General features: G+C 54.5%; 1 protein-coding gene across 1 annotated transcript; it reads right to left on the minus strand.

Annotated features, from left to right (window-relative positions):
* Window positions 1-4,486: 4,486 nt before the first annotated feature.
* LOC119100315 (uncharacterized) lies at window positions 4,487-13,068 on the minus strand. Its single transcript, XM_037223421.1, has 6 exons — window positions 13,042-13,068; window positions 12,589-12,648; window positions 10,421-10,561; window positions 9,673-9,820; window positions 8,913-9,029; window positions 4,487-4,542 (listed from the first exon to the last, which is right to left on the minus strand). Exons 1-6 carry the CDS (start codon window positions 13,066-13,068, stop codon window positions 4,487-4,489), a joined length of 549 nt encoding a protein of 182 aa, XP_037079316.1.
* Window positions 13,069-13,341: the final 273 nt, after the last annotated feature.

Below are 13,341 nucleotides of genomic sequence, written 5' to 3' on the forward strand. Positions count from 1 at the left end.
GCAGCGCAAGGTCTGATTTTTTCCTCCTCCACGATACATAACAGGTTACATATTTCAGGAAGCTGAGCGTAGGTTTTTTCCGCAAGAAGACATTACGTGTCAAGTCCACGAATTTCAATAGCTTCACCGCTTTCTGCCACGACCACCAACGATCCAATATAAGTGTCATGACATGACAGTTGAGTGATATTACGTTTTAGGTATCGTGTACAAGTCATTGCCTTTGTTTTCAATAATTCATTGTGTGGTTCGATTCCCCGCGGTGTCCACCGGGGTGAGAGGCAGTTGTCACCATGAAGTCTCAGTAGCATCGTAAAGCACCAGCGACACACAACCGTTCACTGTGAGTATAGTGACCTACGAAAGGCAAGTTTCTGCTGGTTTCATTGCACGTAAGTTGCCGATGGCTTGTCAGTCGAACGTATTAGTCAGGTGCAGTGCGCCTGCCTGATGGTATGTAATCGCTAACTTTGAAGGGAGTGTTCCACAATTGTATGGGTTTAAAAACTGAAATAGCCGTCTTGAAGATCACTCGGTCCAGTGCACAGCCCAGCATTTCTTAAGGACTAAATCCTCCAAGTTTCTGAGCTACAAGCCCGCGAACATGTGCATACTATTTCGTAAACTATTTCAAGGTCACCCGGGCATCCATGACACCATAATAACGTCATTCAAACCATGCCAATCCATTAGCCATGCGATGATCAGAGCCAAGAAAGTACAATGCTGGGCCGTTCATTTCTGGCGTTCGTGAGCACGATTTCCAGATAAAGCGGTCGTCTACTGGCTCTCCATCAATGCTGTGCAAATTACGATGGCGTAATAAGACAACGGTGTATTAAGGAGTATGTTCACGGAGCAGAAAAGTTTTGTTGTCTAGAGCAGTCTTTTCCACTTAAAAATACATCATTAGTTATAAATGAGCTTAATGCATCATATCTGATGATTGCCTTCATATCTTCAGATGTGGTGCATTCCCTTCAACTAGTTTTGCCATAACTCCTCTAAAATGTTGTTGGAAGGAATTGTCAGGTTCTGGAAAAAGGTGAACGTACGCTATGCGCAAACATATCTACCTATGCCTAGCCTTCCACGATGCGCAGAATTCGATAGTTTCCCGATTAGCAAAATAAGAACTGACAATGATGTGGCCGAAATGCGGGGAAATGCTGTGAGAGGGTGAGGTACCAAGCTTCAGCGCACCAGTTGCCAGTTCCACAGTAAAGCGTGGCCATTCCTTGACGCAATTCCGGATCCGCCTTCAGCAGTACACCTAAAAACTGTAGAGTTTTTTTGTGGCTTCCACTATGGCTGTGGGGGATCTCTGGCTCGACCAGTGATGAGCGCAGCCCGAGGCCGATCGCAAAGACGCGCTGGAAACCACATTAATTCACAGTTGTTTAAAATGTGGTATTTGCGCCTCATTTCCCCAGTACAGTACAAGAACCCTGTGAGCCAATAGCCCAGTAATGCAATTGTTTGATATCTTAGGTACACATGAAATTATAAGCTTGGATTTGTGATGTATCTCCATTTTACCTATCTTTGTTTCAAAGAACTGACAAGTTTTGGGCGCCAAGTTCCATGCCGTGGAGGCTCTGTCCAATATTGCGGGAGTCCAGCCCAATACTGCGTGGGCCAAGTCTAACATGGCGGGGGATCCAGCCCATCACTGGTGGGGGGGGAGGGGGCTACCCCAAAGAGACACAGATTTCCAACCCTGATATGAATGAGTCAGTACGAAAAAATGTTATGCACGTACAGGATACTAAATGGTTTAAAGTACACCTCAAACTAATAGAGATGCGTCAAGTACCCAATGTACCAAAAGCAAAGCGAACTTGTCTGCATTTCTTTGGCCCGGTATTCCCTTTTTGCTCATACGCACATATCCAGTCGGGAGGCTCAGAAACCAATGAGGGGGCTCAAGTCAGCATTGAGAGAAAGAGGCTCATCCACCCCCTCCCCCACCAAAAAACGAACAACAAAAACCAGTGTATCATTTGACGATCCTGGCCGTGCTGATTGCCAGTTGTGCTGATCAGCTTTGACCGAGTGGTTAGCGTCGGCTGTACAGCCATGCGGAGCCCCGCTGGCTGGCGATGAGGCGCCTCTCACAAGTTCCGCTCGACATAGTACGTGAAAATACAACCTGCCTCCAGACATACTGTATTCGTCATGTAACGGCAGGTTTCCATAACGTACATCATCTTACACTTAAGACAGCTGTGCAGGGTTTTCATGGTGGCTGCATCCGCTCCTTCCAGAACATTTAACAAGGACGCACATACGACCATATTTCGATATTCTGGGCTGGCTGCAATATTGTGTGATTGATTCGCGATTCGTTGTCTAAGAACTTAGCTGCGAACTCCATAAAGGCACCCTGACTGGCGCGTTTCTGCCACTAACTAGAGTTTCTCGGGCGTGTTCCGGGCAAAGTGCATGCATTGTTTTTTTGCCGGTCCTGCACGTGCCAGTCAGGTAGCTGATGCGGTATGAGTGCAATGATCAGGCAGATTGTGGGGTTGAATGCAAGCGAGGGCTTGCTTCTTAGCGAAAGTGTAGTCTAGGCGCAGCGTTTTACATAATCACTTAGCTGGATAACCGTTCGTTGCGGAATGTGCACTGCACAAAAAAGCATGAGTAGCACGGTATGTTTCTATGCGTGCGATACCACGAGCACGCATCGTAACGCGTTCGGTATTCACAATCACAGGCTTGCTTAGGCATGGAGCACAAATGCTGACACATGCTGTCCTGCCCGATCGCCGATTTTCTGCATTTGTACATCACTGACTGACGAGTTCGTGCGAATCTCCACTCTCCGCGATAGCGTCGCCGGGCTGTCTCCATCGGCACCGGCTTGGTCGCGATCAGCAGACCTGATCAGCCTCCGCACACGGCCGTTAGTACGGTCGATCCCAGCAGGCTATGCGCCGTTGGTCTGGTCTGGTCCGGTGTCGGAGTGGTGCGCACCGACCCGCTGAAAGACTCATCTGGGTAAGCGGGCCGGTGGTCGGCCAGCTGCCGGTCCTGCTGCCGAGCGCTTCTCGCGCGCGCGGGGCTCTCCCAGCTGTGAGCCGGTGCCAGTGTCCGCCGCTCTCGTCCGGCTGTGAGGCGGGCCCGCTCACGAGCTCGGCACCGGCGCCACTGGCCGGCGGTCCACCAGTGGCAGGAGTCGCCGCACCGCAGCCGCCTCCCTCCATCGCCCTGCAACGGAGCGTCCCGTCACTGGCCGCCATCTTGCCAGAGGACATTGAGGGACGGGGAGAGGGATCACTTGACTACCCAGCTCGAGGAGCCCATGACTGTCCAGTCTAGGATCTCACGACCACCCAGTCCAAAGACAGATAGAGAGACTCCATGATTACCTAGTCCGAGGACAGAGAGAGGGATCCCGCGACTATCCAGTCCGAGGACAGAGAGAGGGACTCCACGACTTCCCAGTCCGAGGACAGAGAGAGGGACTCCATGACTTCCCAGTCCGAGGACAGAGAGAGGGACTCCATGACTTCCCAGTCCGAGGACAGAGAGAGGGACTCCATGACTTCCCAGTCCGAGGACAGATAGAGGGACCCCTCGGACCCCAGTCCGAGGACAGAGAGAGGGACTCCATGACTACCCAGTCCGAGGACAGATAGAGGGACCCCTCGGACCCCAGTCCGAGGACAGAGAGAGGGACTCCATGACTACCCAATCCGAAGACAGAGAGAGGGACTCCATGACTTCCCAGTCCGAGGACATATAGAGGGACCCCTCGGACCCCAGTCCGAGGACAGAGAGAGGGACTCCATGACTACCCAGTCCGAGGACAGAGAGAGGGACTCCACGACTACCCAGTCCGAGGATGCCGCTCAGAGGCGATGGTTCCGCAACACGTCGCCATTAGCGTGATGATGGGTCAGATGATCATCGGCCCTCCATCTACGCACTTTTTCCGTGCGCTCCGCATCAGACCTCTCACCCCTCTGCTGCATACAGGCACAGTCACAGTAAGCAGCAGCTCGCAGCCATTAAATATGCACGTTTGCGTGAGTTTCTTATTGTTCGCGACCCATTGAACAATACAATGCGTGCGCGGGATGCGATCAGCAGCTTTTGTTGTGCAAATGAATCGCCGAGCGCGTATTGTGATGCGTTACACCGAAGTCGGCACCACGTGTCAAGCCCTTGGCTCGCTGGCCGCCTCCGTCCGACGGATCGGCCGCCGCAGCTCGGCCGGCGTCGGCGTGCCCTGCAGGGGTCGTGTGCCGCGACAGGCCCCGGGGAGAGCGGCCGGACTGTGGGGCGTGACGGCGCCGTGCGTCACACTGTGACGTCACCGTCGGCGACATCGCCATCAGTCGGCCGTGCGGGGAGAGTGAGGGCCAGCGTCTGGCGCTCGTGCGTGGTGAGGAGGGAGAGCTGGTCGCGCGGCTCGACCGCTCGCCCGGCTCGAAACCAGACACGACGCGCTGACCGAGCGACTCGGCTGAAGGCGCCGTCACTGCAGCTGAAAGATGGCTGCGCCGTTCTCATCGGACGAACGCGCGCTATGCACTGCGCATGTGAATCAGGCATGACTTACGGCGATGACGACGTTCGTCATTGGGAGTCATTACCGAAAGGCCGCAAGTCACCAGACGTGCCCGCCTGCCGAGCATGCTTCAGCCGCCTCGCTGGCGCTCTCTCGGCGCGCGGTGTTTCCCATGCGAGCCGCGAGAGAGCCTGCACGCTCGGCTGCCGCGCGCCCGTGCAACACGCCACGAGCGGAGCGCGATCGGAAGGCAGCCTCCCGGTCAGCAGGCAGCCTCCCGGTCAGCAGGCAGCCTCCCGGCCCGACTGCCGCCGACGTCTCGGCGGCGAGCTCGCGCACGGCAGCGGTAACCGGGTCAGCGGCCGGCGTGTTATTGGCAACTGGGGCGTCCCGCGACCTTCGCACCGGCTCAGTTCCGAGACGTCACGGTGACGGGCACGCGTGACCGCAGGACGTGACGGATTCTCTGGCGGATGGCAGACGCCGCCGAAGGCTCCGAGACATCCGGGCAACGCCGGGAGGTAGAGCGGAGGCGCCGAGTTGAGAAGGTCCGGAGCTCTGCCGAGAAGCCTTGTTCATTAGAGGAGCTGCGGCAGCGTATTTTGCAAGGTAGAGCGGAGGCGTTGAGTCGAGAAGGTCCGGGGCCCTCCTGCCGAGGAGCTCTGTTCGTTACAGGAGCTGCGGCGGCATGTATCGGAACTACTCTTCATCCCGTTCTCGGACACAGTCCGAGCCGACAGACCGTGACCCGTGTCGACGACACGCGACCCTTGAGGCGGGATAGCGCCGCGCCGTCGCGGCCGCGGCCGTGCCGGGCCCGGCCTTCAGACCGCAGACGCGACGGGCCCGACCTCCAGACTGCGGACGCGATGGGTCCGGTCTCCAGACCGCGGCCGCGGCCGTGCCGGGCCCGGCCCGGCCTCCAGACCGCGGATGCGACGAGTCCGGTCTCCAGACCGCGGCCGCGGCCGTGCCGGGCCCGTCCCCCGGACCGCAGCCATGGCGGGCCCGGCCTCCGAACCGCGGCCGCGCCGGCGCGCAGCACGCTCCTGAGCTGAGGCGCCCCGTGTAATGAGCCGAGTGGGACGCCCGCGTAATGGGCCAGCGACACCGCCGCTCGGACGCTGCGCACGTGATTCATAGCGTGGTCCGGCGCCGGTGGCTGGGCGCCACGGGAACACTGTGAGAGCTAGCACAGGGCAACGGTCACCGGTCACGGCTCGCCTTCTTTCCAGCGGGAGCCGTGGACAACGGTGGTGCAGGAACGCGCGCCGTTCAGTTCGTAGGCCGGCTTGTACTTGTATGTTTCCGCCGTGGAGTTCTAGAGGTCGTATATCATGCTTCTGAAGCGCTCCGAATTCCCTGTTTGATGACGAGTCATGAAAACGTAGTTATCTCTTACATGGGTCACGATCTTTTTAAAACGTCTTGCCGGTTTTAAAGTCTGAGCAATCTTTTTAAAATGTTTTGCTGGTTTGAAAGTCTAAGCAAAAGAGTACAAATTTCAAAACAGATCCGATTAGCTTTGAACTATTCGCACTAAGACAGCCTACGTTACGAGGGCCCAAAAAACCCTGGACATGCCTTCAAGCTGCATAAGTGACCGCGCAGTTCCTGTCGTCGGAGCTATCGTGGGCAGCGGTAAAACCGTTAGCCGATAATCTGTAGTATTCCGTTGTGCTATCCGGCACTGGGCCGTGGGACCAGTTCAGGGAATTATCTCATACGCTCCGGAACTTCTCGATGTAAGTTCCGCGCTGGTGTCTGTGGAACTGGTCCCTACTGGAGCCTAAGTACGAGCAGGACATTCGAAGAAATGGCGTTCAAAATCATATCAGTTTTTTTAAAAGGCCTCTTTCTTCCTAGTTGTTCGTGAGTTAAAGGAACAAACTGCGATGTCGCGTTCAATTAAGTACACCCGACTGAGCTAGTTACACTTTTGAAGCTCCCCATTCGTACCCTATTTACTTGAGTGTGTTATGTTCCTTCGCCATGCTGCATGATTAGATAATACGATTAATATATGTTGCTGACTCTGGCCCAGCTTTGTACCATTATCCGAACGTTGGTATTGTCTGGGGATGTTTCAGATTCTACAGACTGCAGCAAGTTGCAGTATTTTGTCACGGCGTGATATTCGGAAATTGAAAATAAAGCGGTCGCATATAAGCACGCAAAAAACGTGGTCAAGTCATTTGCTGGCACGTCCGGAAGAACTCTTCAAATGTGCCAGCGTCTATTTCGACGTGAATATTCGATGGAGCAGTTACGAAAACCTGACAATCGACACCAGCCGACCGAACCGATGGCGGTAATCGTCCGACGATGGTCACCAAAACTACACTAGCCGTGTCCAACATGCCTAACGCGAACATTACTCCCGAAGCCGTGCTGTCCAGCACGTCTGAGGCAGCATCATATTGACGCTACGTCGATTACCGACGCCCTTTTTCGACGATCGACGCCGGACAAAATGGTAATGGTACCCAACCACGCCATCTTCCACCGAGACAGAGTGGGAAATGTATTAGAGCAGGGCTGTGGTTTGCTATTTAGTTGGAGGAGGACTTTTGATAACGTTGAGAGGAAATTGAGTCAAATCCGGAAGAAATACGTTTTAAGTGTATTTAGGGCTGATTTTTCGCCACTCAGTCCCCCCCCCCCCGCCGATCCTATTTTGAGAAACTACGCCGTCTGGTGGAGGCTTAACGGCCGTGATACTCGGCGGAGTCGCCATCAGATTACTCCAGCGTCAGGTCTGGGACTGAGGACCCATTTCCTAGCGGCGACATGGCCGGAATCCGCGCTTTATATTGGCCGAGGCCCCTGAGTCAATGAGGGCTCCTATGCCGGTCAGAAGATCCCACTGCCTAACAAGCTAGGAAATCAGGTTCGGTCTAGGCCGTGTTCGGAGAGCGGGCCGCAGAGGAACCCGAAAGAGCCCATCGGGACCGACGAACAAATGGCCGGTTGCATAGCACGAAGGGCTGTCTGTACGTCACATTGGAAAACCCGGCTCGCAGAGACGGGCCCCCAAATGTCAGCCAGAGGGCCTCTTGCCTTGCAGCGACTGAAAACCCTCGGAACTCTGAAGGCCCCTTCGTCGGTCAGAGACCACCAACATCGCAAAGTCGACTCCGTGTCGGTCTAAGCACTGGGAGCCCATTTCACAAGCGGGGACAAGGCCGGCGCGCACGATTTGCATCGGTCAGGACCTCTGGAGCGATGAAGGTTCATGCGTCGGCCAGGGACCAACAGCGCCTAACCGGACCGGCCGGCGAAAGGCCCCGAGTCCGCCAGGAAACATTTCCTGACCAGGGACATAGACGGAAATCTGAATGCCAGAGGGCCTCTTACGTTGGGCGAGGCCCTCTGGCAATGCGAGGAGATAGAATAACTTATTATGAGAGTCCACAATGAGACGATGGAAAGACCTTGTGTCAGCTAGGGCCCCAGAGCAGTCCAGAATCACCTGCACTGGGCCCCGCGTATCGGGGTCCTCTATATATGTCTACGCTCACGGGATCCTCAATATCTCTGTAAAATCCAGATAAAATTGACTGTGTGGATCTGACAGTGACCAACGAAGCCTCCCTGAGCCTGTTGCCGACCTGTGTGGATCTGACAGTGACGAATGAAGCTTCCCTGAGCCTGTTGCCGACCTGTGTAGACCTGACAGTGACCATTGAAGCTTCCCTGAGTCTGTTGCCGACTTGACTGTGTGGATCTGGCAGTGACCAGCGAAGCTTTCCTGAGCCTGTTGCAGACCTGTGTGGATCTGACAGTGACCAATGAAGCTTCCCTGAGCCTGTTGCCGACCTGTGCAGACCTGACAGTGACCACTGAGGCTTCCCTGAGTCTGTTGCCGACTTGACTGTGTGGATCTGACAGTGACCAACGAAGCTTTCCTGAGCCTGTTGCAGACCTGTGTGGATCTGACAGTGACCAATGAAGCTTCCCTGAGCCTGTTGCCGACCTGTGTAGACCTGACAGTGACCACTGAAGCTTCCCTGAGTCTGTTGCCGACTTGACTGTGTGGATCTGACAGTGACCATCGAAGCTTCCCTGAGCCTGTTGCAGACCTGTGTAGACCTTACAGTGACCAATGAAGCTTCCCTGAGCCTGTTGCCGACCTGACTGTGCGGACCTGACAGGGACGACCTGATACTGCAGTGTCTGACCGTGTCCACCTGACAGTGTGCGATCTCACAGTGCCTGGTTCTCGGTGTGTGGTCTGACCGTGTCCACCTGACAGTGTGCGATCTCACAGTGCCTGGTTCTCGGTGTGTGGTCTGACCGTGTCCAGCTGGCAGTGTGCGATCTCACAGTGCCTGGTTCGCGGTGTGCGGTCTGACCGTGTCCACCTGACAGTGTGGAGTCCTGCGGCGCTTACCTCTGCGCCGGCTGCTGTGACGGCGGGCGCGCCGGCCGTGTCGCCTGCACACCATGCCGTACACCCGGATGGCCGGCACGTGGGCGTGGTACGGCTGCTTGTGCTGCAGCGGCCCCTCTGAGAGCGCAGGCCACCGTCCGTCAGAGATGCCGCACTCGCCGTGTGCGCCCACACGCCCACTCGCCGTGTGGGAATCACACGGAGCGCGTGTGCACGTCCACAGTCGCATGTCACCACCCACATAACGCACGCACGTCAATAGACGCACGCCGAGACATGTCGCACGCACGTCCGTAAAAGAGAAAACATGATGGATACCACAAACGCACAAATGCAGACGACAGTTTGTGACGTAAAAAGGTACTGGCATTTCAGAGCTAAATTACGCGACTCAGCCGAGCGATAGTGCGTTAGCGGTTATAGGCTGCGTGGCGCAATTCCGTTGAGCATCGCCATAACGAATAAGCGTCACGCGAAACGCTCCCTATGTAGAGGGCCTGTGTCCATCCAGGGACCCGTCCCATCTTGGGAGTCCGATGTCATAGCATCACTCCATCTTCACGGTTCGGGTATAAGGATACATTCACAAGCTGGGTGGCTGTTGTAGTCGGCACCGGAGCGCCCACGCCCCGACAAGAAACCTGAATAACGGTATCGACATTCGTTCGTTAACGGTTGGCTTCTGCCTCCCAGGGGGGTGTCGGTGTTGGAGCAGTACGTCCGGGGTCGCCGGGGACGGCCCCGTTTCGGGCTTACTGACCGAGCCAGCCGTCGGCCGGGCAGCGGCACACCACCAGAAAGTGGGAGCGGCCGGTGCGCGCGTTCTGCACGGCCAGGAGGGCCCAGTCGCCGCCGACGCACGACGCGATGTCCCGACTCCTCTCGCAAGTCTTCACTGTCGTCAGCGCCTGCGACACGACCGTCAACGACCGGTCACGGACCGCCGCAGGTAAACCACCGGGTCACGGACAGTCACGGGTACACCCCAGGATCACGGGCAGTCACTAGCACACCCGAGGGACACGGGCGGACACTAGCACACCCCAGGGACACGGACAGTCACTGGCACACCCCAAAGACACGGGCAGTGACTGGCACATCCCAGGGTCACAGCCAGTTACTAGCACACCCGAGGGACATGGGCAGACACTAGCACCCCCCAGAGTCACGGGCAGGCACTAGCGCACCCCTGGATCACGGGCACTAGCACACTCCAAGGTCATAGGTAGTCACTAGCGCACCCCAGTGACACGGGCAGTCACCAACACACCAACTGGGCAATGGTAATGACTATCACACCATCGGCCCATGGCTGCCACCAACACACTACCGGGGAAAAGGCAGCGACTAGCGGGTTACGGACAGTCACATGCACGCGAACAGGTCATGGATAGTAGCTGACACATCACCGGGTCATAGACTGTTACGAACACACTCTCATACCGACGCGTCACGGACAGACACGTCACAACACCGGGCCTCTGACAGGTGCGACGGTACACACTCACCGACGCTGACGGGTCGGTGACCAGCGCGATGCTGTGCTGGTCGCTGCTGAGCAGCCTCGAGCTGCAGGGCGCCCCGTAGACTGGCGGACACACGCACTGCAGGGTGGCGTGGCGCAGGCGTGTGTACACGGTGGTGCAGACCTGCGACGGCACGGGCGGTTTGGGACCGAGCACGGCAGCGTTAGAGTACCTAACGGCAGCGTAGGGTTAGGGTGTTATGGCATTAGTGTTACGGCACAAGCTCCTACCAACTACAACATCAGTTGTAAGTTATACTGCTTTTACTGCAAGAACTTTAAAAGACTTTTCATATGCGCGGCATTAATTCCACTGCAAACACCTATACACGACATGAGTGCTATAAGATAAAATGTATACTTCAAAATACTTATACATATCATTACATCCACTGTGAAATGCTACGGTCTTTCTTATATGAGGCATTATTTCTACTGCGAAAGCTCATGCACGACATGAGTGCTAGATGACAAAACTTATACTGCAAAAACTTAAGTCCCTCACTCCTTTTACAGCAAGACTTATACATTCTTCCCTTCTACGCGGCATAACGTTTCCTACAAAAACCCGTACACGACAAAACTTAGCCAGCAAAAACATATGCCAGTTAAAAGCCGTTTTCACCATGGATTAAGGGGCTGAAAAGTTTTCAAGAAGTATTGAAATATTTCTATGATGCTTTTGTATATGCGACATACTTTGGCAAGATAAGCTTGTTTTCATGCGATTCCTTCCGCATGCAACAGATAAACCATATGTGCCTTAGTTCACTCAAATTCTAGGAAAAGATTAGGCCTGGGATTCAGCAATGTGCATCAGTCAAAGGCGTTGGATGCCGGCTGCTTCATTATTGTTTCCATCGGTGCTGTGGGGAACAAGGCGGGCTCTGAGGACCATTCCATTCAAGGATCAATCATCTTGGATCATGTTAAGGTGTTTAAGGCCTGTAAGCTCTGTATGTACCGTAAGCAAGCTTTGTAAGTATTGTAAGTGGGCCTCGTGAGTAATGCACACCTATGACACCTATGACACCACCTATGACAAGAGACGCTACTAAAATATAGTAGTTGGTTTTGTCGGGTCTGCGTCATAAATGCCCAATCATGTTTTTAATAAACTTGGAGAAGTTTCAAAAGGAAGAGATATGGCACCATACCCGTCCATAAAAACATGAACTTTCTCATAGCCCCCTAACCTAACTTAATTATGCGTCTTTACAAGTATGTGCCTTTAAATCTCAACGAAATATTTTTTAGTCGCAAAATTGCTGGTGAAAGGTGCGTGGTTACAACATAAGCAGAGAAAAGTTTCAAACGTTTTGCCCCGTAATCATTCGTGAAAACGACGATCACGACTTCAGCAGAGACAAGATGACAGTTTTTGCTGTAGCATTTTGTTGCGTATAAGTCTTTGCAGCAGAAGTAATGCCGTTTATAAGCAATGAATGTGTGACCTTTTACAGTAGAGGTAATGGCGGGTATAAGCTATTCAAGTATAAGTTTTGTCGTGTTGCACAAATGTTGCGTGCAAACCTTTGCAGTTGAAGTAATGTCGTGTATAAGTAATGACTGTGTAAGCGTTTCAAGTAGAAGTGGTGACGAGTATAAGTACTTGCAGTATAAGTTTTGCCACGTAATACTAATGTCGCACGTAAATATTGGCAGTTGAAGTAATGTCGTAGCACTCCTGTCGGTGGTAGTTTTCGTTGTAGCCATAATGTCGTGGAACCGTTCACGCGGAAGCGGAATCTAGCTGAGGCCCGGCTGTAACCTGGGGTCGGTATGTGAGCGATTCGTGGCGTTAGGAGACCCGAACAAATATGTCTGATCACACAGGCGCACAGTGTATTGCGGAAAATAAGGAGCGACGAATCCTACGAACCAGTGGATGAGGGGCGGGGTGCGCAATGGACCCCTGTCATCGTTGCGTCATTGGGCCTCGGTCTATTTTGAAAGCTGACGGAGCCAAGAGTGCTCGGTTGTTCTCCGTTTTCCACCATTGTCTGTGAAAGGGCACTGCGATTGGCATCAGAGGCTTGTCACCAGGCTCGTCGTCTACCCGGGGAGTGGGACGGGATCGCCGACATGCGTTGACGTCTCAGCCGGAGGCGCCACGTAGCGTGCTCTGGGCCGCCTTGCAGGCTACGTCACCTGTTGAGGCGCGCACGTCGGCAGCAGCTGACCTCCAGCAATCGACGGTCCTTGCCATGCCTGAAGCAAGCACAACAGGCGAATACGTTACGACGCGACACGGCACCAAACCGTCTCCCGGGTAGCGGCCGAGTTCAGGAGCCGTTTGTAATCTATGTATGTCGGGCATAGGAGCAGCGTTGAGCATGATTGCAATGACAGCTTCTTGACGCAATCCCTGAAAATATGCGCGGGAGTGTCAGTCGGCTGGCAGCTGAGTCGCGCTGGTGCCCAGATCGGTCACGACAGCGGGGAGTTTTTCGAAGCCGCGCCGTGTTCCGGTGGAAGAGTCCGTTCCCGAGTGTGACCCGCCGGTAAGGTAATGCGCTGAGGTGGAAACGTTCAACGCCTCACTCGTGCTCTTAGTGCCCATTGTTTTGCTCCAGAAACGAAATGGTGGCAGCGTTCCATTGCTCGGATGAGGGCATTCGTCTCCGCCATGCCCGCCGCTGGTGGCAGGAAGGCAAACAGAACAGCAGCGCTACATCAAACGGACGCAAAGTGGGGCGCCAGGTGATTATTAAACAGACCAAGCTTGCGCGGCAGTTCCGTCATTAATTGTCTGACATTCTGGGCGGAAATGTCGAGCTTCAGCCTACGTAATTGAGGCTAGATATATCTAATTAAAGGATGACTATTAGAACAAACGAATTCGGCCGTACAAATACCGTCCTGGAAAGCGATCATTGTCCTCAGGCTGCCCTCGTACGCGGT

This window comes from Pollicipes pollicipes, unplaced genomic scaffold (genome assembly GCF_011947565.3).
Source record: "Pollicipes pollicipes isolate AB1234 unplaced genomic scaffold, Ppol_2.1 Scaffold_4881;HRSCAF=5763_pilon_pilon_pilon, whole genome shotgun sequence".
NCBI lineage: Eukaryota > Metazoa > Arthropoda > Thecostraca > Pollicipedomorpha > Pollicipedidae > Pollicipes > Pollicipes pollicipes.

Bases quoted from the DNA above. Each gene is read 5' to 3' on its own strand.
- LOC119100315 (XM_037223421.1), bottom strand. From the start codon at position 13,068: ATGGCGGAGACGAATGCCCTCATCCGA. The intron at 10,562-12,588 runs GTGACGTAGCCT...GTGCCGTCGCAG, and splicing joins CGACGTGCGCGCCTCAACAG to GTCTGCACCACCGTGTACAC. The intron at 9,821-10,420 runs GTGAGTGTGTAC...GTCGTGTCGCAG, and splicing joins TCACCGACCCGTCAGCGTCG to GCGCTGACGACAGTGAAGAC.